The following is a 26,296-nucleotide window of genomic DNA, read 5'->3' as shown; positions in this document are numbered from 1 at the left end:
GCAAATCTTCTCTACTACATATATATATTTTGGAGATGAAATATATGTTAAAACCTTCTCAGTTATGTCAAGAAACAGGGGTAAAAATTTGGTTGCAATTGATCAAGTAATTTTTTTGTTTATCCTGAACAAACAAAAACTGTCTTCCTCTTTATATAATAGTATAGACATGGGTAAGATTTTAGTGTTAAAAAAAAAAATTAAAAAACACTAAAATCTATACCTGTGTCTATACTATTATACAAACAGGAAGACTGTTATTTTTTATAATGTTTTTATAAGCAGTCCCAGGAAGGGGAGAGCCAGGGGTGGAGGATTAGTGCGCAGGTAAACATATACTCTTAGGTATAACTGGTGGAACCCATTAGTGAGCTTGACACTGCTTGGGCGTAATTGGGGTTTCTCTACCTCCTTTTTAAAAGAAATTAAAAAAAAGTATAGTTTTAGTGTTAAATGTTGTTGTCTGGTTTTTAAACTTTTCTTTTTTTAATAAGTTTTTCTGCTTGGTTTTTGTTACAACAAGTTTTCTGTAGCTTGTAGTTGTCCTTTTTTTAATTTTTTGGCCTTTTTAGATTCTTGTTTGAATCCTTAAAGATTTTATAGAAAGTTGAGCTAAAGTGTTGCATTTTTCCTTTTACAAAAAACTGGTTAGATTGAATCTCTACGTAAGTGTTATAGTGCAGCAAAACTTTAATAATATACTGTTATCTGAAATACAAATAAAAGTAATTTTGAAATATCATTATTGTTTTTCAGTTATTATTTAAGCATTTTTAAAAAACTTTACTTTTGTTAATGTATTTTATTCAACATTTTTTATTTAAATACAATATTCAGTCTAACATTTTACATTATTCGGTGTTCATAAAGTCACTCAATCCACGTAAAAACGAACTGTATTTATTTAAATAGAGAGTAATTTAATTGTACGATAACAGGAAACCAGTCAATCTCTGTTTTTAATTTTTTTTCACTTGCATGTTACAGTAGATGTTTAAAATGTCCTTGAGTGTTGATGGAAACATTTCTTGATGTGTTCATGGCAATTTTCCTTATACTTGTTTTACTGACGTTGAAAGATGCTGTGTTATTTTTTTAATATTTTTTTTTTTAATTCATCCAAAGTGAAAATAATTTTTGGCTATGATCATGCACTTTTCACCAACCCATCTGTTTCACCTATGTCATTAAAAACCATATCTAGTAAAAAATAAAAATTGATATACGTATATATAAATTAACCTACAGTGTCTGCATTAAGTACTGTATTGCGAAGATGGACAGGGTACAATCACAGATAGAAGATGTATAAGAACTATTGCTACAATATAAATAAACTCAACGTTCTTGAACAGAGTAATATTTACGAATATTACACTATTCAACTAAAAAAACATATTAAACAAACTACAAATAACAAAGTGATCACATTCTAATGCACTTTCTAATCACTTTTTAAAGAAGTATTGTTGATAACTAATCCATCTGCAGTAGTGCTAAGAAAGGAGCTGAATTATTGTTTTGTAAAGACCTCATAGAAGCAAATTTTTAGATATTTAGAAGTAAATATAAAATATTTTATAATTTTATGTCATTTCAGCTAAGTATTTAGAATCTCCTATACTACAAGAAAATTATAAATAGATATTTATTTTAGAACAATACTTACGTAATACATTTTATAGATCATGTCAGAATGACCCACTGGGTTGGTCTAGTGGTGAACTCTTCATCGCAAATCAACTGATTTTAAAGTCAAGAGTTCTAAGGTTCAAATCCTAGTAAAGAGAATTACTTTTATATGAATTTGAATGCTATATTGTGGATACCGGTGTTCTTTGGTGGTTGGGTTTCAATTAACCACATATCTCAAGAATTGTTGACCTGAGACTGTAAAAAGCTACACTTCATATTTATATATACATCCTCTAAAATAATACCTTATGGTGGTTCCAAAGGCTAAACACAAAAAATAAAGATCATGGCAGAATAAAAAAAACTATTCTAGTATTTACTTTGATGGATTATATAAACTTTGAAAAATGATTGGTTAGAGTATTATCCCAAAATTAAACGAACAAACTTATAAAATAAAAAGAAGATGTGTATAATTAATATTAATTAATAAGTACATCGATATATTAACACATATTATCACATCATAAGTGGTACTTACTTTCATTGGCTCCAGAGTTATAGCCCAATAAAATTTCATTAATGAAATATTTTGGTCTTACAAGGGGAAGGAACATTGCTTCGAATCCGATTTAATTTCCTTTTTTTAATTTAAATATATTAATTTATTAATAATTATTAACTTCTGATTGTAAAAAATTATTTACAATAAATAACAATTCAATAATAACAAAAAAAATATGAGAAAAAAGTAATAAAAAATATAAATATATGTAATTTAATAGGCATATAAGGAAGTCATGTTGTGTCCCCATCAGATTTTTTACATCAGCACATATTTTGTGAAAACGGGTAGCAACGGCATGTATTATCGATTACCTCTATGGTGGAAATATGGTGCTGCGGTAAAAAAACATGTAGTTAGAAAATCGATTCAAGAAAAAGAACCGGCTAGAAACAGAGTTCTGTTAAATAAAATCATTTTACTCATATACATAAATACATTGCAGTCGACTACTGTAAAACAGAACTTGAAATGTCGAGAAAAACAATTACAGATTAAAAGTATTACGAGCATGAAGTGTATGCCCGTCACTTGCTAAAAATTTCAATCAAAGTAATGAGTGAACATTGCCCAGTTAAAATAGATGAATTTTGTTTTCTCTATAGTAAATATAACATTAGTATAGTAGCTCCCAACCCACCGGGTTGATCTAGTGATGAACGCGTCTTCCCAAATCATTTGATTTGGAAGTCGAGAGTTCCATTGTTGTCCAAATAAAGGCAGTTATTTTTATATGGATTTGAATACTAGATTGTGGATACTGGTTTGCCATGTTTTTCTTTGGTGGTTGAGTTTCAATTAACCACACGTCTCAGGGAATGGTTGAATTATGACTGTACAAGACTACACTTCATTTACACTCTTACATATCATCCTCATTCATCCTCTGAAGTAATACCTGAATGGTAATTCCTGGAGGCTAAGTAGGAAAAAGAAAGAAGGTATAATAGGTAAATATAAATAAAGGTAAAGGTAAAGTATAATAGGTATAATTGTAAATAAAAAATATCCTTAGGAAAAATGGCAATTTTTCCTTTGTTCTCCTACTGTCTACCATTTTGTTATTTTTATATAATAATTTATATCTCAAGTTCGGATAGACGAATCACATTAACCGGGTTCGAATCCCGGTCAGGCATGGCATTTTCACACACGCTACAAATCATTCAGCTTCATCCTCTGAAGAATGCCTAACGATGGACACGGAGATTAAATAAAAAAAAAAATTGTCTTGGTAATAAAGTTTTAAAATATGCAAAAAATCAGGATTTAAATACCTTCGTAAATTACAAAATGGCGGCCATATTTATTTTTCAATCAGTTATATCTCCATAAATACTAGTTTTATCAAAATTTATGTTATTTGCTAAAATATTAAGTCTTTTATTTTGAACAAAATTACATTTTATTTTTTAAAATCAGTTAACAAATAGACGAGTTATGGGAGAAAATGTATGTTGTAATTTTGTGACATAATTATTAAGACAATTTTTACTTAATTTGATACTAAATTCCAATACAAGAATTAACAGTAAATAAAAACAATTAATATTTGATTGAATTGAACGTAAAGTGGAGGACATGAAAACAGGCACATAATTACAACATCAATTTTCTTTTCTTCAATTAGGTTATATGTAAAAAAAATCATTCTGATCTTAGATTCAACGATATGGAAAAAAAATTATAGGTTTTTTTTACTTCATGTTGGCGGCAATCATAAAATGTTTTTTTACTGTTGTCATGACAACAGTGGACGACACGAGTCGTGCGTTATGTTATTTGAAGTTAAGTAAAGTTAAGATGTTATATTTTGTGTGCTCCAAAACTTTTTGCTAATTGAGTGTTTTGATAATTTTTATTTCTCTGTACTGTTATGAATTTAACAAAAACTAACCGCTCTGAAAATGCAGTGTGGTATGTGAAACTTATTTTTTGCAAGTGAATTTGTTTTTTTTAATTTTCAGTATAATTTTTTGAAATTGTAATAAATCTTTATCTGATATTAGAGAAGCAATCCCAACAGCTGGGGTTTTAATCTTTCAGAAACCAACTTCTGTGTAATTCTTGGTTTTCTGTTACTTTAAATTATTCAATTTTTTTGATGAGGTTAAAAAGTTTATTTGTTGGCATGCTACATTAAAACATAAAGTTCAATATAAAGTGGGTTTTTTCATGTTCTTAAGGATTATCTTAAATGATTTGTTTTGCCTTGGTAAAATTAGATAGTATCATCATTGCACATGTTCTGATATATTATGTTTATAGTATGTTTTAGCAATTACTTTGTATAAACTTCTGAGACCATAAAATTCCATTAGCTCCATGTTTTTCTTATACATCCTCTATAGGCAGTGTCCAAAATTCATGCTCTTTAAATCAAAATTTACATTGGGTTACAGCTTTTTCTCTTAATAACAGCTTTTAATTGGAAATCATAATGAAATAATTAGATGTATTCATTCATGTTGTTTTCCTAACATAATTATTTACAAAACAGTTTTTGAAGCAGTCAGGATACCTTTGTACCAAAATTTCTTGAAGTAAAAGTTAGCATCAATATCTGTATTAGAAGTGGGGTATCAAGAAAATGTGTTTTATATCACTTTTTTAAACAAAGTATGCAGCTGCCCACAGGCTGTTCTTGTGGTAAAATCATTATCTTAAATCATTTGTTTCAGGGTTGATTTTCAAAATTGAAGGTTCTGACATTCAAATCCTAGTTAAAGTTAGTTTCTTTTACTATATATTGGATACTGGTTTACTTTGCTAGAAGAATCATAATTTTATATAGCTGTATCATACACTTCTAGGCTCATAGATTTAAAGAAGTCTGTTTCCATGTTCATTATGCTTGTAGCCCTGGGTCAGTCTGATATATTTTAATTATTCTCTGACTGTCCTGAGAGTTGTAGAACAATTTCTGCTAAGCTGCTAAAATAGAGCAACTCATAAGAAGGTCATCAGTTGTGTGTAGTATTTATTTTTTAAAGTAAATTATTGTAATAACGTTTTAAGGAATTTTTCAAAACATTTTTAATTTTAAAAAAATATTCAGGTGTAAACATGTCACCAATTTTGAACATCTATAATGTTTTTGTAAAGTTTTACTAGAACTAACCCCCATATAAAAATTTTTCCATGATCTTTGGTATTATGTAAGTGGCAACAACTTTTTCAACAAATTGGCACCAAATTTTTTCACACCTGAAAAAATAATTATTTTAGACAAAGTAACTAATCAATAAAATTGTTATTTTCACTACTGTTTACAGTGTGTACTAATTCAGTTAAATACTGACTGATAAAGCAATGCACAGCCCAAAAGTGCTAACAAAAAAATTATTGTTTAATAATTTGTTTTCTAAATACTGCTCCTTTGATGTATTTTATAAATTATTTATTAATGTAAATATTTTTATACTTAAATAGCAGTTTATTTTACGTTGCAGTGAGTATCAAGCAAGGATTGCACAGGAACGAATTTTATTTGTTGAAAAACATTTTTCAGAATTGTGTTCAGTTTTTGGATCTTACACAAGAAAAGTAGCTAGGTAAGATTTATAAAACATTATTACATTATCTAATATAAAATACAAAATCTGATATTTTAGTTTATAGTACTTACATTGCATATTATATAATAGTAGTTTTCCCTGGATAGTAGTTATATTCACTTAGGAGTTAACACTAATGAAGATCCATCTGGTAGCCAAGATTACCAGATGGCATTTTTCATAAAAAAATGGTAGTCAGTTGAAAATAAAATTTAAAAAAATTTATTGTTTTGAAAAAGTTTGAACAATTTTGAATAGTTTTGAAAAATTTAAATTTGTTTTGGTAACCTGAAATGCCCTTTGGGATTCAGTGAAATGTTCATATGTACATCCAAACATATGATTATATATAAATCTTTTAAAGCAATTTTGTTATTCATTTATTTTTGAATAAGTAGCTTAATTACAATAAAAAATAGTAGTTTGGATATCATTAATTGTATAAAAGTCTTATAAGTCATTTTTTAGAAACTCAGTTTTGAAATTTCATATAAAGAAATGATTACTTTTAAATAATTTGTAAAACTTGTCAGGAGGTGTAAACAATTAGAAACTCTGAACTCTGGAAAATTTTACCACAATTTTAGAAAGGCTACCCTTTCACATTTAATTAGTTAATTATAACTGCCAATTCTGTCTTGCATTTTATTTATCCAGTTTCATTTTTGAGCTCTCAATTAAATTCAGTACAGAATGAGCAAGGACTGCAATTCATAGAACTACTAGACTATTATTACCCTTAAGGCTAGGGGTCAATCCATATCAAATCAACCAATGGGCGTTGCTGACATATTTTATTTTATTTTTATTTGTACATTTTCTCTTTGTATGTATATCTGAGAGCATAAAACAATTTTTTTGTAATTTTATCATTAACATCTGGGCTGCTCGCAGCCATTTTGTTTAAGATGTCATTTTTGGCATTTTCACGGGTTAGTAAAAAGTTAAATAACTTTTTTATTTATTAAAATACCAACTTGAAGCAAAAACCATCTTATTCTAAATGAAACCATCTACAATTCATGGTATATCCAAAAATTTGATAGGTTTTAAGGAAATAACCTAAAACTTAATTAGAAAATTGTGTTTCAATTAGAATAAATTAACGACTTGAGGAAAATGTTTCATTGGAAGTATGAAAACACAACTTCAATATTTTTTTCCCACAAAGTTGTAATAGTCTACTAGACTCTGTAAAAATTTGAGACCTTTCACGTTCATCCTTTAGGTTTCACGAGCCTTCAAATATTGATATTTGGCCAAAATAACTGATTTTCAAATTGGCATATCTCAAAAAGGACTGAATCAAAAAAATCTGAGATTTTCTCAAAATGCAATTCCAATAACTTGTAATAAGCATATAAAATGTCATCTTGTGTTTTGAGCAGTATTTTTTAAACAGAGAAAATACAAAAAGTACATCGCAACCCCCTCGTAGGGGAAGCACCCACCTTGTGATGATTCTGGTTGCCATACCCCCTCACTGTTCCTAGCCCTGATGGGCTTTAAAGAGGTCATCTTTTTGATTCTCTAACTGATTTCATCTTATTCATCAGCCAGGTCAGTTGGGATGCCACCAATGTAAATGCCTCGGTAGACATTTACATCAGTGATTTTTTTAAACTCAGGCTATTCCTTTGCTGTAGGTTCTTTCAGATATCTTCTCTCTTCTGTCCTATTTGTTGACTTCTGAACTAGCTAACTGAGTTTGTGGAAGCACAAACTAAGCACTTAATTCACATTTTATCTGACCGTAAGTGATGATGTGTTTCATACTTCAGAATTTGAGTTTTAAATCTGCCCTACAGCATACCACAGAATGTGGATTGCAAAAATGGTAATTTTAATCTAGTTCCCTTAGTTGATCACAACTGATCGAGTTTACCTCATTAATTTAGCAACTATTACAAACTCTGGTCTGGTCTACCAGGGAGTTGAGGACAGACCTCCTTTTCCCACTTAGCTCCATCACAGAGTCCCGTGTGACATTTACTTTATCATGTTCAGAGACCGGTCTTGGCAAGACAGTCCTACACCTCACGGCTGCATGGACTGTCATACCCTCGGCAGTGCAGCCACCCCCTCGCTGACAATGGCTCTGCTACTTGACTTTAACATTTCATTAAATTAAGCAAGGAGCAAAGCTAGCTGTCAATGCACCTATCTCCAATCAATTAACTGTCCAGGTGGAACCCTAGTCACCTGGGTTACTACTCTACTAAGACCCCTCAGCTGTCCTACGCTGTGCGAGGAAACTGAGGAAGCCAGCCACAATGGACTGTAAAAAAAGTACATCTCGATTCCCCCCTGAGGGGAGAAGATCACGCCTCGTAGCGTGTCTGGTTGCTACACCACCTCCTCCATTCCTTGCCAGTTGTGGTTTTAATGGAGGTCATCTTCTTGCTCTCTTACTGATCACATTCCACAGTGTTCAGCCCGGCCTCATGAGATGCCACTGATGCAGATACCCCGAGGGACATCTACATCAGTCATTCCGCCCCAATAAAATTTGCCTTCCAAAGAAGACATCAGACACCTAACACTACCATGTTGACCCCAAGAACTAAGCTAAGAGCCTACACGCGGAAGCGCGAACCCCAGGCCTAGTTAAACTTATAATGAAGTACAAAAAGTACAGTAAAAAGGCAGAATAATGCAGACATAACAAAGTTATTAAAATAAAACAAAAATTGGAAAAGTGAGGCTAGTAAACAGTTAACAGCTTCTGGGAAAAATTTGTTGTTTATAAAAATTACAAGCATTTATTTGATACCTCTATCTATATATAGTGCCTTTTTCAGAAATCAAACATTATTAGGCTAGCCTATTCATTTTTTTAATTTTATATACTGTATGTATATATTTTAATATATATTGAGCTACCTAAAACATACTGATACTGCAATAAATTGTGGTCAGATAATTTTTCTACCACTATTAGATTTAAGAGAATGATATAATTTTCTATTCCTCTTGATTGTTGCTGAATTTTATATATAAAATTAACAAGATTTTGTCGTTTAGGATGGTTAGTAATGAACATTATATTATGAAGAAATTATTATTTCTTTTAAAACTGAACAATACTTTTAATATAATGAAAGTTTTTTCCTTTTGTTAAATGTTTTCAAACATATGCTTCGTCAGTGATTGCAAATCTTGTTATTGTTGTACTTTGATTTCAGTTAAAATTATTATTAACTGTTGTTTTGAGTCTGGAAGATTTGTATTTAGGATATGATGAAAAGGTTGTTAGATTTGAAATATGTCAAATAGACAGGACAATTTTATTTTTTTTTGTGTCATGTGTTATACAGTTAGGGTTACAAATATCATCTATTTCAGTTCTTGTTACTGATGAAGTTTTATTTTAAAAAGGCTTCAGTTGAATAAAAAATTCAATTAATCATAAATTTGGTTCAGTTCATCATAAAAATAGAAATGCAATTTTTAATATATCTTTTCATATTTTGTATGAAAATACTGATTTGCATTCCTTAAGTTTAAATTATTATTTTAAATTTTCATCACTCAGGCAAGAAGTGGCTGATTGTAGTTCTGATCCATTAAAATGTAATTATATCAGTACTGTGGTGCTCTACTGAATCTTTATGTAACTCCACTTCTCCCCATTTACTTAAATATATTGCATCATTATGTATGTATTTTTCTGCTAGTAACAGATCAGATTTTAAACAATACTTGACTTTTATATAAAACTGAACAGTTCAGTATTAAATTATTAAATAATAGCCAGTTGTCTATGTTTTTTTTCCAGAATAGGTTATTTTCCATTTTATTACATTTTTTCAGTATGTAAAAGTGGAGAAATTCTTTTAATCATTACAAAATAATAAGTGGTGTTGTGTGCACAATGGAAATAAGTTTATCATAATTTTATTCATTAATTAATTTACTTGCTTATCTATTTATTTACTTTTTTGTGCGCAGTGTTAGGGATGCAAATGATGACCTGGCAAAAACATTTCAGTCTCTCTCAAAAAATGAAAACATAAATAAAACATTGAAACAAAGCTTGGAGGAATTCTCCAGTACGTTAGCTGAAGTTGGAAACTATAGGTGTGTATGATTATAATTATTAAATACCATTATTATAAATTGTGATATGTATTATGTTAACTTTTGGTGTACATCTTGTCTGTTCATTTTAAAAATAAAATGCAATATATATTGTGAGCTTTGAACTTTAAATTTTGTGTCTACACAGGTCATGTAAAATGGAATAAATTGGACAGTTTGACTTACTCACTGAAAATGAGTAATTGATAAATTTATCTGGCTTAATTTTTTTTTTTAAATTTTAATTAAATGATATTATAATTTATTATTATTTATTTATTATTTTTAAATGATATTATTTATTATTTTACATTGTAGCAGCACTCATTACATTGGAAAGATGAAAGACAACAAATGGATTTGGAGGTTTCTACTAGGAATGGGTTGAAGTGTTGATCTCTCCGTAGTTGAACATTAATACATTATTGCCAGAATTTTATAATTTAGTTAAAGATTGACTAAAATCTAGTCTTTTTAGTAAATATTTTATTACTAAAGTCAAAACCCTATATTATTAAAACAAGACAGTGATGTAGAGTAAATTGCATTTATAAATGTACATTCTTTTAAATTTTTAATTTTGTCTTATTTATTCTGTATTCAGCCTAGCTTTAAGCTGTAAATGTATTCTGTTTCAATGAGATCTTTAGAAAAGTTATCATTTTTGTTATATGTAGTGCTTGTACATTTTGTACCTCTGGGTAAATATACATTCTACACCTGTAGGTACAAAAATTCATGAACATAACTCAACATCAAAATCACCTCACAGAATCATCAAATATTAATAGCAAATTTTATTTTATCACATAAAAAACCAAGATGTGAATTTTTTTTAACAATAATTAACACATAATTGAAATATATTTACAAATCATCTATATAAATGGTCAGCTGCATGATCTGTATATCAATAGCATCTCATATTATGTTAATAAATAACAGGAAAAGAATAGCTGATAAAGTCAATCCTTTGTTGGATGCTTTTAGAAGTAGTTTCCTAAGAGAATGTTGCAGCAAGGATTTTCATCTTTTCCTCACTGCCATTTAAGTAAGATTATTAATAAATACATATTCATCAAAATTTGAGAATCTTAAGATTGCTAGTTCAACACAATAAAAGGTTGTTATAGAATCATTAAAAGCTGTTTTATCAGTATTTTATTATCCATATCTCTTAAAAAAAAAATTATGTGCTATTATGTATTTTTTTTTGTAATGTGGTAGATATTTATTTAAGATATTATTTGGTTCCACAAAGTAAATGAACTACTTTTATGTAGTTTTATGAACAGTTTTTTTCCTGAACACAAAATAGATTAATATCTCTTAACATTGTGAGGTTTTTCATACAAAATCATCTTTATTGATTTTTTCATCACTTGACTGGCTACTGATAATTCAATCAAATTATAAATGTGACATAAGACAGGAATAAATAATACATTTTCTTCATAATCCTCTTGATAGATAATCAGGAGGATCTATCCAAATTATCAGTCTAGAATTATTGATGATTAATTATCAATCTAGATTGATAATCTATTTAACACAAGAATATAATATATACATATATACCATTCTGCTGATCTCCATGGCGGCATGGTAGAGTCTCTGCCTTCCATTCAGAAAGTCAGAGGGCTCAAATCCCAGGCTCAAGTACACTATAAAATTAATTTATCATAAAGCGACTGTAATTAGGTGTCTGATATTGCTTTGAGAACATATAAATAAAATAAGTATTTATATTATAGTCAAACCTCTCTAAATCGAATCTCCTTAATTCAAATAACTCCCTAAATTGAATATTTACTTTTTCCCCTTGAAAAATTCTCTTTAAATTGAATTAAATCACCTCCTTTATTCAAAAATCTCAAGGACTTGATATACGTATTATTTCTTTGATGAACACGTTTTTTAAAGATTTTCAATAAAGAACTTACTGTACACAATTTACAAAGAAGCATAGATACCAGTAAATTCAGTTTAATAGTGTATAAAATCAACATGAATTTATAGACCCTTTTTCAATTTCAGGAGAAGAATGAAGTGTAATTTGTAAAAACTTTAACATAGTATGGATGAAATTTCATTTGACTTGTTTGCACATTTTGGTGATGGTATTGCAGTAAGTGCCACTCCAACCGATGATGATATCATCGCGTCTGTGTCATATTCAACCATTGGTAAAGATTTCGATAAAGAAGATGAAACAGAACAAGTAGAAAAAACAATTACTGTAAAAGATGTGAAATTGGCAATAAATAATGCTTGAACATTATTTGAAAGTTCAGGCGAAGTAGAAGATGGTGTATTTAGTGCATTAGTGAAGATTGAAAGTGCCCTTGATTTTCAAATCTACCAGAAGAAAACTCATAAAAGAATTACAGACGTTTTTCAAGATATAATTAAAGGCATTGTTCTGTATTTAATCTTTTTTTTTTTTAAATTTTCACATAATACTATACACATTTTGTCTTTTCTAACATAATTTAGTACTGTATTACATTATTATAGATTATCATAAATTTTTATTAATTTATGAAACTTCTGTATGATTTTTGAGTTTCATTATTTTATTTATCTAAATAGAAAACTCCCTATATTGAAAAAAAAAAAATTGGTTCATGTAGATTCGAATTAGAGATTTGACTGTATTATGCTTCCAAGTACGCTTATTTTTTTTCTTATTTTATCATTTTTTTTTACAGAAATATCGAAGTAGAACGGTTAGATAAAAAAGTAGTTCAAGAGTTTGTTCAGTATGAAACAGTTTGTCGCAATGCAAAAGAGGAAGTAAAACATATTTTTACTGCAAGAGATCATGAATTAACTTGGAGAAAACAACTTGAAAAAATAAAGGAGAAAAATCCTCTTAATAAACAACAGATCGTATCTTTTCATAATATTTTCCAATCATTTTTTTAATTATTTGCTATTTATCTTATAGTTTTAATTTATTTTACCTTACATATTTTATTCATTATAGTATGTCTGTATGTAAAAATTCATTGTGTTGCTGATTTCTTTAAAGAAGATATCCACCTAAAGCCTATCTTTATTCATATTAATAATTTAAATGATGGCTGTCAAAAGGTATAAAAATGAAAATTTCTTGCGGTTCATTAATCAATTGACTCTGTTATAAAGTGTAGCATGGTTATAAGTTTTCATTAATTATAAACTATGTTATTATTTGTATAATTTTAAATAGATTAGCATTTTGTAATTAGAATAAAAAAAAATTTCATTAGTGGTTTTAGGATATGATTAGTGTGAAAATGTTAAATTTGAAATTGTTTGATTAATCACAATTATAAACATCTCGATGTGTTTGTAGAAAAATCTTTCTTAAAAGTATTCTGCAAAATTATTTATGACAATGATTGTAATCTCCCAATACATTTGTTACTTCAGGGCTACAAACAAGTTACATACAAGTTATTTAAATATACTTTTTGTATAATTATGGTAATAATAATAATAATAATAATAAAATAAACTTTTTATATATGAGTAATACAAATATTATAAAAATTATTTTAGTCTAAACTTTGTGTGAAATATAGATTTATTTTATAGGTTGTGCTCATACTAAGATAAAACATCTTAAATCTCTGTGATTTTGACTGTTCTTTTTCATTAACAAAAAAACACAAAATAAAAATATAATTTTTAATTCAGTAGTGTAAATTGTATTATTACTTAATTAAAAATCTTCAGACTACAGCAGAATCTGAACTGGTCAAAGCCACAGCTGAAGTTTCTCGCACCCAGAGAGCATTAGAAGATCAAATGGATTTATTTGAGAAGAAAAAACTTCATGATATTAAAACGTTACTAACAGATTTTGTAAAAATAGAGATTGCATTAAATGCTAAATTAATTGAACTGTTTACACGTGGTTACCAGGAACTGATGCAGGTAGATGAAGATGAAGACTTGGAGGTAATGTTACTTTCATTGTCTTGCCCTCTCTTTCATCTCTTCAATATAGTGTAAAAGTTTATAAATATTATAATAGTTTGTAAAATTAATGAGGTTGTCTAAATTAATTATTTCCTTCATTCTAATACAAATTTCTTTGCTTTTAAAAGCATTAACAATTCTTACTTCACTATGCCTGTAATATCTTACCTTTTGTGTTCCTTCAGAATTTTAGCTTTTCATTCAACATAGAATATTTTAAGTAATAGAGTTATAATGATTTCTAGTTTCTGAAATTGTAAGGAAACAGCTTTACTGATTTTGATTATTATCTCCACTCAATTTACAATTGATTGTATGATATTGAAGAGGTAGAGTTATTAGTTGTCAAATGTTTATTTGTGAATGCAACTCCTGAATATGGTTTTTTGTGATTATTGTTTGGAAGAAAGTTCACTCGTAATAAAAATCTATGCTTTTGTTGTTAAAAAAAAAATACAAAACATGAAGCTAGTAGTTCTGCTGATAAACCACCAGTATGTTAATAGCAGCAAAGGTTTTAAAGATAGATTTTTAAAACTTTTTTATTTAATTTCTGGATAAAATTGTATTAACTTGTTCACAGTTGTTAATTTCTAATTTCTGCTTTTTATTTTTTTGAATTTTCTGTTTTCTTTCATGTTTTAAATTCATAATTTATTTTTTCAATTGTCTCATTTTTTTAAAGATATAAATCGTATTTTTGTGATTTTAATAAATTTTCATTGAAAAATTTACTGTACTTAATCAAACGTATTCATTTCTTGTTAATCCATTGCTTGGAGTGTTCATTAAATTAAATTTGAATGCAATACAATTAAATGTACATCCTGCTTAAAGAAATTTTCTTTTAATTCAGTAGAGATTGCTTGTAAGCCAATTACTCTTTTAGCTAATAACTTGAAATGTATTAGTCTCACATTATTATTACATTTTAGCTTTTCAAAAAGTGTATATGATAAACCTTTTTTGGAGTAACCGCATTCTTGCCATTGCATACCTACCATGTTCTAACCTTTCTAATCCAAGAATTTTGTCATCTATCAGAATAAAAATGACATAAATCAAAGTTGCATCTGTGGGCGCCATAGTCTTATACGCTTTATGAAAAATTAATGTTTTAATTTAATAATATTTTTTTTTACTCCTTGTCAGCAATGTATTTTTGTTTACATGGAGTGTTGTATTTTCACAAAAAGAGATTGAATTGCTATGTTAAATATTATTTTAATATAAAATTAAAAAATTTCAGTGAACTAACATGTAAATTTCAGTACTTAGTAGAATTAAAATGCATTATTTTTTGTTCTGCAGGACTTTCAAAAAGTGCGAAGCTTGAGCAATATGGTATGGCAAATGTTTGTTAATAAGTAAAACCTTTTTGTTACCTGTATATAATTCCAAACTATGATTTAGATTTCATAAGGTGCTATAAGAGTATTATTTCTTATATTAATTTTGATAATGTAAATCATTCATATACATTTTTATCTGGTGTTAAAAACCAAATGTTTTCATTTGAGGAAAGGGTTACATAACTTTATAATAACTGAAAATTCTATTTACAATCCTTTTAGGAAGTTGAAGAGCTTATTCAGAGATAATCCAACTTCATTTGGAAGAAAATAAAATGCTACATGTTTTATTTTGTTGGTTTTTATTTTATGGGTAGGCTATGTTTCTACCATTCAAAACTAAATTGAGTTTTTATGGTATTTTTGATTACATATATAAGCTAATATGATAGAATGTGCTACAAAAGCAGAATGAAATTAATTGATTTTTCTTGATAGAAAAATTAACATCTCACCAAATAAAAAATGAACTGAAATAAAATGATTGAAAAAAAAAATAAAAATTTTAGTATTTATTTTATTGGCCTTTAAAACTTGTGAAGAACAATTAGTTCACACAGAATAAAAATGGTTCTTTCATATGATATTTAAAAGTATAGATGAAATGACATCTTTTTTATTTTCGTACATAAAACAGAGCAATTGCTTTTTATTAAATGAAGATTTATATAAATGTATGCTCACTATTATATTATCTTTTTGATTTGATTTTAAGAAAAGAAGGCCTTAAGACTCATCGACAATGCGTCATTTTTATTTATTTCCTACAGGAATAATTTTTTACTCTTTACCTAGACCACCACTTTTAGGGACAAAACTTAGGGATCACTATTTACCTAGGCTTTTATTTCTTTACTTGTAGGGAAAAATACATTAATTTTTTCAGAATGTTTATTTTTTATATTAAAATAATATTACTCTAATGTTCTTCTTTTACATGTAATGTTTCTGGTTTGTTTTAGATGTGAACACTGGTTTTTCACAGAATAATAAATTATCCTAATTAAAGATCCAGATCCTCTTATGGGTTAAATACTTCATCTCTTCCTCTACCCAGCACCCTTTTCATATGTTTTATTCCTTTTTCTCTCTCTGGGTTCAATGGTAATTATTTCAAACTGTGATTAGTATCAAAACTATATGGGTACAGAAAAGGAACATTCGCAAAAAACAAATCATTAGCCAAATGTAGAAGGGATCAATGGAATGGCTCTGGGGGGGGGGTCATCAATTCTTATCTAAACAGTTTTTGATTGTGTAAATTTTGAACTCTTCAAAAAAATAAGAAAAATATTTGTAACAGATATTGCTTTGTTTACAGATTGTAGGAAAAAAACAGTGTATAAACATGAAGCAATAAACAGACTAACATATGTCCGAGCTTGTTGATGTATTAGCTAGAATATTACAGATTTCTGTAACAGGTCCAGTTTTATTGTAATGTCTAAAAATGTGCTTAATGATTAAAAATAGTAGAGTAATAATTTTTGTAGATGTTAGAACACTAGAGTGATTTTCATCATTGATTCACGTTTTCAGATACTAATGTAGCTTTTCAACAGCTAATTGAGTGTAATTTAGTAAAAAATGAAAATAAATCAGAACTTTATTAGATAAGTAAATATAGTAAAAAATAAAATAATATTAATTTCATCATAGATAATACCATCAAACAGTCATTAATGAAGGTCATAGGTGTAGCTGTAGATGAAACCTACCGTGGAATGGCAGTGAAATAACATTTAAAAAAAATAAATTTAATTATTTTTCTTTAAGATTAATATTAAGGCTTAGTGGTAGAAGCTGCTTAAAGTGGTTAATCATAGACTGATTAACTCTCATATACAGCACTCATATGATTGGGGTCATCATTCAAACAAAATCTTAAAATTTATATTAAAGAGAATAGTTCTTAAATACAAGATAGGCATAAGGAAATACGAACCGGTAATATTTATCAGTCTTGAGTTGTTGACTGTTCCTTCAGAAACTATTTATTAAAGAATAATCAATAGGCAAATAGCCTATTAAAGGTTATGTAGACAACCCTGTAGGGGAAGACTTGTGGCATTTCTGGTTGCTGCCACCATCCCCCCCGTTCTAGAGGTTATGTAGACATCCCAATCTCTGTAGGGGAAGACGCCCACCTTGTAACGATTCCAGTTGCCACACCACCACCCCCATTTCTAGCCCTGATGGGTTTTAATGGGAGTCATCTTGTAGACAGTCAACTGATTACACCTTAACAGTAATAAGCCAGGCCTCGGTTGGGATGCCACCGATGTAAATGCCTTGATAGACATTTACATCACTGATTTTTTAACTCAGCTTTTGCCTTCGCTGCAGGCCTCATATGGACAGGTTATGTAGACATCCCAACCCCGTAGGGGAAGACACCTGCCTAGTGACGTTCCGGTCGCAACATCACCCCTCCCCTGTTCATTGCCCTGTTGGGCTTTAACGGGAGCCGTCTTATCGTCCTCTGACTTTTTACATCTCATAGTAATATGAGCCTCATTGGGATGCCACTGATGCAAATGCCTTGGTAGACATTTGCATTGGTGATTTAATAACTCAGCTTATTACCTTCGCTGTAGGCCTCGCCCGGACATCTTGAATGTCCTACATCGTCTCCCTCTGAACCAGCTAACCAAGCTCACAGAAGCTTGAACCCCGCACCTAGTTCTAGTTGTTATGAGCCAATTTTGTGAATGTCTTGTAATTCGAGGCAAATAAAACACATCATACCACCAAACATGTTGATCGCAACAACAAAATTTAGTCCTAGTTCCCTTAGTGAAACTCAGCTTACGCTTAATAAACCGCTGACTTAAGTTAATGGACTCTAAGTTAGTGGACTCTGGTCTGGTCTACCAAGGAGAGGTGGATTGATCACCTACTGCCACTCAGCTCCATAGCAGAGTCCCATGTGACACTCACCACAATAAACCATCATTGAGATGCCGCTACACCTCACGGTTGCATGGTGTCCAATGCCCTTCTGCAGTGCAGCCGCATCCTGCCAACAGTGTCATTTGCTAATTCAAAAATGCCCTTGTCAAAACGCCACTACACCTCACGGATGCATGGCATCCCATGCCCATCGGCAGTGCAGTCGCCAGTCCGCTGACAGCTTAACAATTGACACCTCAGGTTATGTACACAGTCATAATTATGACGTAAATACTAAAACAAATAGGAACATGGAAGTCCATACAAGATCATTATCTGAATGTTCATTTTATGTAAGGCCAAATTATGAAAAGACATTCTTGTGATAAGATAAAAATGTTTACTAAAAGTGTAAAGGAGTTGAAACATTTTTCTCTGTTGTTTTTCTTTTCCTTTCCAATAATACTTTCTTCCATAATAATAACTGAAATTAGGTAAGTTTTAGGATTGGATTTAAGTTTAACTTCTTTCACATCCTTCATTTGATGTTAAGTCATCAGGGGTAATAAAAAATGATTTTTAATTTTTTATATATGTTTTTATATAAAATCAATAGCCTTACAAAATCTTGTAAAATAAACTTTTTCAGATCTTTAATTTCCTAGCATCATAGCTCTAGAGCTGTGCTACAAAACGTAAAGTATAGTAATCAATCAGAAAAATAGGGTGGGTGTTTTTGAATTTCTCAAGTTTCATGAACCAGGGACCCCAAAAAACAGAAAAAATGGAGGTAATGTAAGTATGTACATGCATAGGCATGTTTGAAGCTTAATAATTTTGATAAACCAATTTTGTGCAGCTTCGTGTATCTGGGACAATTTGTTTATAAAATTTGGGGGTCAATAGCTCCAGGGGGTAGGGGGTTTTAGGGGTCATTTTTCTCATAATTTCGCAAAAATAACCCCATTTTATATTTAAACTCAGTACATGCATTCGTGCTTATCTTAACATTTAAAAGAAAAAAATTGTCCTAAAATTCTCCCTTCCCAAAAAGTCAAAAAAGGTATCTTTTTATTTATTGCATACTTTTTAATCTAATTTATATTATATTCCTAGGCATAGTAGTAATGAAAGTGATAAAAAAAATTATTGGTGGCAATATTGGGGTTGGAGGAGCCAGTCAAAATGTAAAAATGTTGATTTTTAAAAATCTTTCAAAACTCTTTTGGGTTTATTTAAACTTTTAATAGTTTTTAAATTTATTGTAAATAAACCTTTTTAATAATAATATTACAATAAAATTTCATCATAATTCACCCCTACCCCCAAAAAAGAAATCTTAGGTAACTTCTTACTGGTTGTATATTTTTTGGTGGAAGTTTTTTAGTTTCTTCTATTTAGCACAGTAAATGGAAAAAATAATTGGAAGGTGGTTTTGTGGGTGGGGGAGCAGAAAAAGAAAAAAGTACTGATTTTTTAATATTAATTTTGATATTATATCAAATTCTGTAACTTTAAGATATTCTTTAGAGTTGGATAATCGTCATAGTTTGAACTGATCTGTTTTTTGAAATGATATTCCAATACCATCTCATGCTGAGCTTAATAGCTCAAATCTAATAACCTAACCTATTTTCCGTTAGGTTCCTCATTAAGCAGAATATGCTGTTGCACATGCCAAGCCCACTGAAATTCTGAAGGTATTCAATCATACAAAAGATATTGTAGATTTTGATTATGTTGTGAATGCAGATGTGTCACAAAAATATCAAGAATTACAATTAAAAATAAAATTACAAATTCTCAGAAATCATGTATTGGCTTGCAAGATTGCATTAACCCCTCCAAAAATTTAATTATTTATAAAAGTATAATTATTTCTTTACAATCAAGTATGTTCTTTCAGCAAAGTTTTGTTTTTTTAATAATGGAACAATTGTTAAAATATCATAGAATTTTGATGAATAATTTTTGTTCAATAATTAGAATTCTTTGCCTTAATGAACGTTTTTGATTGACTTGTATGATTTGTTCAATAAATTTGATTAGCTATTGTTATTATTTTATCTTTCTCATTTTCCTTACTAGAGTACTGTATTAGTGATGATTAGCAAATCATTAAGGTAGGCTTGTTGTATGTTATTAGATTCCTTTTATGTCATTTAGTATAATTAATACACTTGTACCTAGCAAATGAATGATAATTAAGGAGTATAGAAATGTTTAAGTGAAATTAATAGTTAATTTTAAGACTAGAGAACTGTATGAATAGAATAATTCTCTTGTTGAGGTATGAGAACTTACTACGTTAAATTATTACTTGTCGAAAGCTCAGTTCCATGTGCAGGATGGATTTCTAAACTGGTGACTGGCTTTTTGCTATCCACAACATCCTATTGTGGTACAGCATCCCCTGCACTGTATTATTAGCAAGACTACTTCGGTTTATAAACTTAAATGAGTAATCTATTACTCTGGATAGTTTTAATTTAAATATTAGAAAAATAAAATTAGAGATAAACAATTCATTATCATATTTGGCATGGAAAGTTGGAATTTAGAATTAAGTTTAGCTTAGAATATTAGGCAAATAAGGAAGCTGTTGGCATAGTCATCTTCTCTGTGGTTTATGAGCCCCTGGACTGATGAATTGATCATCAAATTTTTGCGTCATATTGGCTTGAACAAAACTTGCAGCCTCAAGTGTTAGAGGAATGCGCAGGGATCGTGCTTCCATGAATCGTTTAATTTGATAGTTTAGGGTTGTAAGTTATGGTTGGTGGTTCTGGTGGGAAAAAGTCATTCAAAGGCAATAGTAAGTTGTGTAAGTACACTGATGGAAATGTCTGCCAAGGCATTTGCATCGGTGGCATCCTGACAGAGGCCAAACTGATGACTGTGATGTGTTATCAGGTTTACAGGGTCTGAAAGACAACATCAAGTAAAACCCATCAGAACTATGAGCAGGGGGAGGGGTGTGGAAACCAGAATTGTCACAAAGCAGGTGTGTCTTCCTCTACAGGTCAGTATCCATCAATTCAGCAGAGAAAACTTTTCTAAGTTGAAAAACTTTTCAACTCATAATAAATAATGACGTTTTCTAAGCAGAAAAGCTTTTCTAAATTTAATTATATTAAATATTTCAATATCAAGCAGTATTATTAACAGCTGTTACAAAAATGAACTTCTTGAATTAATTTGTCAATCTGCCAAAAAACATATATAGATATTTAATAAATTAATTTGTACTTTTTATCATATGTAGTCTTGTATGTTTTGAATTATGTATTTCATTTTGGAAACTTAAATATATTAACTTTTCATTTTATATATATATATATATATATATATATATTATAAGCAAAAACAAAATTCAGCACAATCCATCATATTACAGAATCAAAATGATTTTTTACTTTATCTTATTATTTTTCTTTTTTCATATATACACCAATAGCATTTTCGAGAAATTCCTCATCATCAGTTGGTTAAAATTAAAATTTTTTTTTATTTAAAAAATTTTTAAAAACTTCAAAATCACACATTAAAATATTGTTACATTTATAATATATATATATATATATATATATATATATATATATATGTGCAGTTAAAAACTTCAAATTCTTTAACTTGATATACATGGTTTGTAGCCAGCCACTAATGCAAGTACTGCGTTAATATAATATAAATTTTAACTGACATTGAAAAAATTTGAAAAATTTTTTTTGCTCTTAATCAGTTACAGAGGAAGATATGGACAATAAAATTGATTTTACTAAATTAATATATATAAGCTAATAAAGTTATGTGAATGTACTTAACATTAATTTCTTCAATTTTCAGGATTTTCAAAATGAAATGAAGGTACCAGAATCAGCGTCACGCTTAGAAACTGTAAAGAAAACATCTTTGAGAAATACGTCATTATTAGCTAGTCTTTTTTCTACTCGGAAACTAAACAAGAATGACTCCACTGGAAATATTTCTTCTCAGACTACAATTTCAAGCACTGATTTAGTGGTATTGTTTAAATATTAAACAATTAAAGTTTCCAATTTTATAATTTCTTTAGCTTAATCTTCTATTAATTCTGAAACTATCTAAAAATCTTTCTTGAAATATGTAGCTTTTATCAGCCACTTGACTCATTTTTTTCCATTTTCTCAGTTCTCTTACTACAGAAATTTGTTGCTTATTATTTATAAAAATGCATGTGCGTTCTCATCTATAAACTTGAATTATTAAACACATGTTTCAATTTTTTCTACTGAATACTTGTTACCATTTTTAAAGGTTTGTAAAGGAAAACTGTAAAATCCTTTAACCTTGTATAAAAGTCTAAAGAGAAGTAATGGGCTTTATATTTTTTAAATCTTACATTTTAAGAGTAGATGTTTGACTAAAAGAATTTTGTTTTTTTTTATAAATCTCTTTAAGTAAACTTTAATTGTTTGGCTTTTTTGTTTTCATGTCATGAAGTAGTTCTTCCCAATTATTTAAATATTTAGGGTTTTCAAGTAGATTAATTACTTTAAGCTTACTAAAAACTTTAAGCCTGTTAAATAAGAAAAATTGTCAATTTGTTTATGTCACTTGCTACTGGCAAACTGCTAGGTAGAAAATCTACTATTGTTAGAAAGAAAATTTAATTGTGTAAACCTCTCCCACTTCAGCATAAAAAACTCGGTTATTATGTTCCTGTAACACAATAGGAAATAGAATGTAATATTATATTATTAAAAAAAAAAGTCCAAAGGTGTTGTTCAATTAATTTTGTCCTGGATGACAGAATTCCACATCTTTTGTTTTGAACAGCTTGTTTAAGACTTTCAAATTTCACAATATGTATCTATAAGCCTAGTGGTTCTGTAAACAAGAAATTTGGCAGCCAATATTCCATTCAAGTCTTAGAAAACAGTAGGTTTAAGTTTTCTCACCCAGTTTTCTTACTTAAATATTTTGGTTTCAGGAATGTTGAATGTTGCCATTCTTGTCTACTGTTGTATTTGAGCAGCTGAAATGCATATCTGTTCAAACCACAATGAAAGTGTGATAAAAAAAATTCTTTCCCTTATTCTAATAAAATAACAAAAATCTTTAAGTTGAAATTAAAATTTCTGCTTGTGTTCATCAGTTAACATTTTGGTATCCACCTGACACATAATCTTCTGTAACTCAGCTCTCAGTCAAAATATTGAATATTAGACATTGTGAAAGATATGGAAATTTAAAACATCTTTATAAAGGGTTTAGACACTTTTTACAATTTCTTTTAGTTACTTCTTCCTTCATGTCATCTATCATTACTTTGAGATAACTGTTAATTTTTTAGCAGTAGTGTTTATTTTTTAGCAATTTGTTCTACTGCTTAAAACAAATGTCACCTTTATCATTCATAACATCTGGCCCATAATTCTCAAAAGGTTTTCCTGTGAGTGTTTGCGTTTGCAGCAAAATTGTTTTTTCCATTAAAAGGTTTTTCAGTGATATGCTTTCAAAAGAATATAAAAATTATGCTGGCCTAAATCTTTTCAGAACTACTTAAGTTTTTCTTTGATTAGTAGTGTTGGCGATGTAGTAAGTGGTATCCGTGTATGCTCTATATGCTCAAGAAACCTCTTTTGTACGTGATTAATTATATACTTGATTTGTTATACATGTTTACATTATATGCAGTTACTACTGTCAGATTAGTATGTTTATACATTTTATGTATGTAAAGTTTGCATATTGTGTTTAATTTCTTTGTATGTGTTTTCTATTTCGATAAGGTTACTTTCAAAGGTTGATTCTATCATTGTGTGTAGAGGTGGTACTTGTTCTTTATTTTCTGTGTGAATGTGCATTCATCAATTTGCTCAAAATATTATTTAGTGCAATCACTGCAGTTTTAATTTGCAGTGTCTTCTATATATTTTGTTTTCTTCAGTGTTTGTCAGTGTATATTCTGTTTTTTTGTGCCATATCTTTTGTTAAATGTGGGTTGGTCAATATTTTCCTATATTAGAAATTTAATGTACTACTGAGTTTGACTCAGAAGAATTGTATTAGATATATGCATGGAAAACCTTCATTCATTTATATTTTATGGCAAATGTTTTAGGAAATAAGGTTACTACTGTTTTAAAAGTAAGATGTTGCTTTTTAAACTACAATCAAAATTCACAAAATCATGTAATAACCTAACTAAAAACAAACTGATGAACACAACACAGGGGCAGATTAAACTACATTCTATTGTCTGTTCTTTTAGGAAACCTTAAAAAATAATGGAGGTGGCAGTGATACTGATGGTGATGATGATGATGAAGATGAAAATGAAGAGGATGAAGAAGATGATTCATCACTTGTGTCTGAAGACAATATTTCTGTGGAACCTAGTAAAAAACTGTACATACAAAAATAAAAATGTATTTTTAATTTTATTGGGTGAGAGAACAGTATACTTCAGTGGATTGCATTATGATTCATATTGAATTTATGAAAAACTATTATGAAAAATGCTGGAATAAAAATTTATTGAGCACATACAATAGTTTTTTAAAAGCACATGAAATTTTGAAAATACTATTTGCATTTAAACCATCGATTGGGTGACTAATTTGGGTACACCTCTATCTGTTTTAACTTTTTCTACTAATCTTATTGATTTTTATGTTCATGGTGGGGAATCCTATTATAGACACTGATAGAGTGTGTCTCACTTGCAACAAGTTCTGTTGATGTTACTTAGTGTGTATGTGTGCCTGTGCATACTGACTAAACTACCACCCCGTCAATGGAAACATTCTTGAATCGAATGTCTTCATTCTACCATTGTACTGGTGGATGATTTTGACCAGAATGCCACTGCAGTAGCACTTTGTTGCATGCAGAAGTAAGGCATCTCACAAGCCTATCTACCCCCTCCTCAGCTGTGTTCACAGTGTTGACCTCGGCTAGGTTGAGGGACCTAAGGAAGGCCAGTTTCTCAAACCTTTTGGTACTCCAGCCTGGAAGACTATCAATGCTGGTTCCTACATGTGTCCTGTCATCGAACCGCATGAAAACAGCTTGAAGATCAGTGACTATGTAGCCATTCCAGTCAGAAATCGCTAAGGTCAGGTCAACAATAAAACCCATTTCACCCCTTTTGAAGGAGTAGACCTGATCCCTGTTAATTAGAGCCAGCTCTAGCTCTGAAGATATATCAAGGAGCATCTTGCTACAGTTGGAAAGCATAGGGTTCCAAAGCAAGGACCACAACCGTATCCAACTCCCGAGCATATTGGAACATGTGTTGGGCAAGCTGGCAGTGGTTCAGGTAAATCTGGAGTATCTCCATGAACTGCCAGGTGTTTTCCCAATCCTCCAATGGTTGGTCTTGCTCCTCAAGGTAACCCCATTCACAGTCATGGAGCAGTGTGCACTACCAGTGTGATGCCCCATCCTGCAGGTAAGGCACTGGCTGCTGTTGGGGCAGCTTGCCCCAACCGCAATGAGTTATTGTTTTGCTTTGTATTTTCAGATTGATTTTATGACGTTTTGTTTGATGACTTGTGAATATGGAGCAATAGTGTAATGCCATTTAAGTAAAATAAGATAAAATGAATAAAGTAAGTACATTAAAATGAATAATATAACTAAATATACATTCAGAACTCCAAATGATCATACTCCACACCATGAATCATTTTACACTGCTATTATCTCTACTTTTCCTCTTTTTCATAAAGTTGCTTATTAATATAATAGCACCTGGCTTAAACAGTTCAGTTGTATAATAATTCCAGTTTTATCATTTGTTAAGTTATAAAAATGGTAACTTTCACGTAGGATTTCCTTGGGAGTACCTAGTTCTCATTCTTTTATAATGTAAAAATCATAAAATATCATGAATATGTTAGGTAATTTTCTGTCTATTATTATTATTATTATAACATCACTATATATATATTATTATACATGTGTATGTCTATATAGCAATGTATATTTTATTTCTGTCCATATAAATGTGTTTATTGTAGTTTTAAGTTTGCAAGAATTGTAGTTACTAAATAAAAATGTAATTTAGTAAGAAATATGAACTTTGTAAAAGATGAAAATAAAACTATTGTTATTTTACTCAAAGGGTTGGTGTTTTTTTCACATAGTTTAATGGCTCTTAGGTAGCTGAGATAGTTTCTCATGGTCATTCAAACTCTCTAGTACGAATAAACTCTCTGCCACCACTAAAGAGGTGGTGGTAAAAACACTCTTTGATG

At 29.5% G+C, this 26,296-nt stretch overlaps 1 protein-coding gene across 1 annotated transcript; it reads left to right on the top strand.

Moving 5' to 3' along the window:
- The first annotated feature begins 169 nt into the window (after positions 1–169).
- Fam92 (CBY1 interacting BAR domain containing protein Fam92) lies at positions 170–25,872 on the top strand. The gene is made up of 9 exons (XM_075357585.1): positions 170–173; positions 4,882–4,928; positions 5,633–5,754; positions 9,709–9,837; positions 12,549–12,729; positions 13,561–13,785; positions 15,118–15,150; positions 21,897–22,073; positions 24,307–25,872. Exons 1-9 carry the CDS (start codon positions 170–172, stop codon positions 24,457–24,459), a joined length of 1,071 nt encoding a protein of 356 aa, XP_075213700.1. The 3' UTR covers positions 24,460–25,872.
- The last annotated feature ends 424 nt before the right edge of the window (positions 25,873–26,296 follow it).

The sequence above is a fragment of the Lycorma delicatula genome, chromosome 2 (assembly GCF_047948215.1).
Source record: "Lycorma delicatula isolate Av1 chromosome 2, ASM4794821v1, whole genome shotgun sequence".
NCBI lineage: Eukaryota > Metazoa > Arthropoda > Insecta > Hemiptera > Fulgoridae > Lycorma > Lycorma delicatula.
This window is presented reverse-complemented; position numbering and strand designations above follow the sequence as displayed.

Excerpts from the sequence above, each read along its gene's own strand:
- Fam92 (XM_075357585.1), top strand. Across the intron at positions 5,755-9,708 it reads TACACAAGAAAAGTAGCTAG|TGTTAGGGATGCAAATGATG; the intron begins GTAAGATTTATA and ends TTTTGTGCGCAG. Across the intron at positions 13,786-15,117 it reads ATGAAGATGAAGACTTGGAG|GACTTTCAAAAAGTGCGAAG; the intron begins GTAATGTTACTT and ends TTTGTTCTGCAG.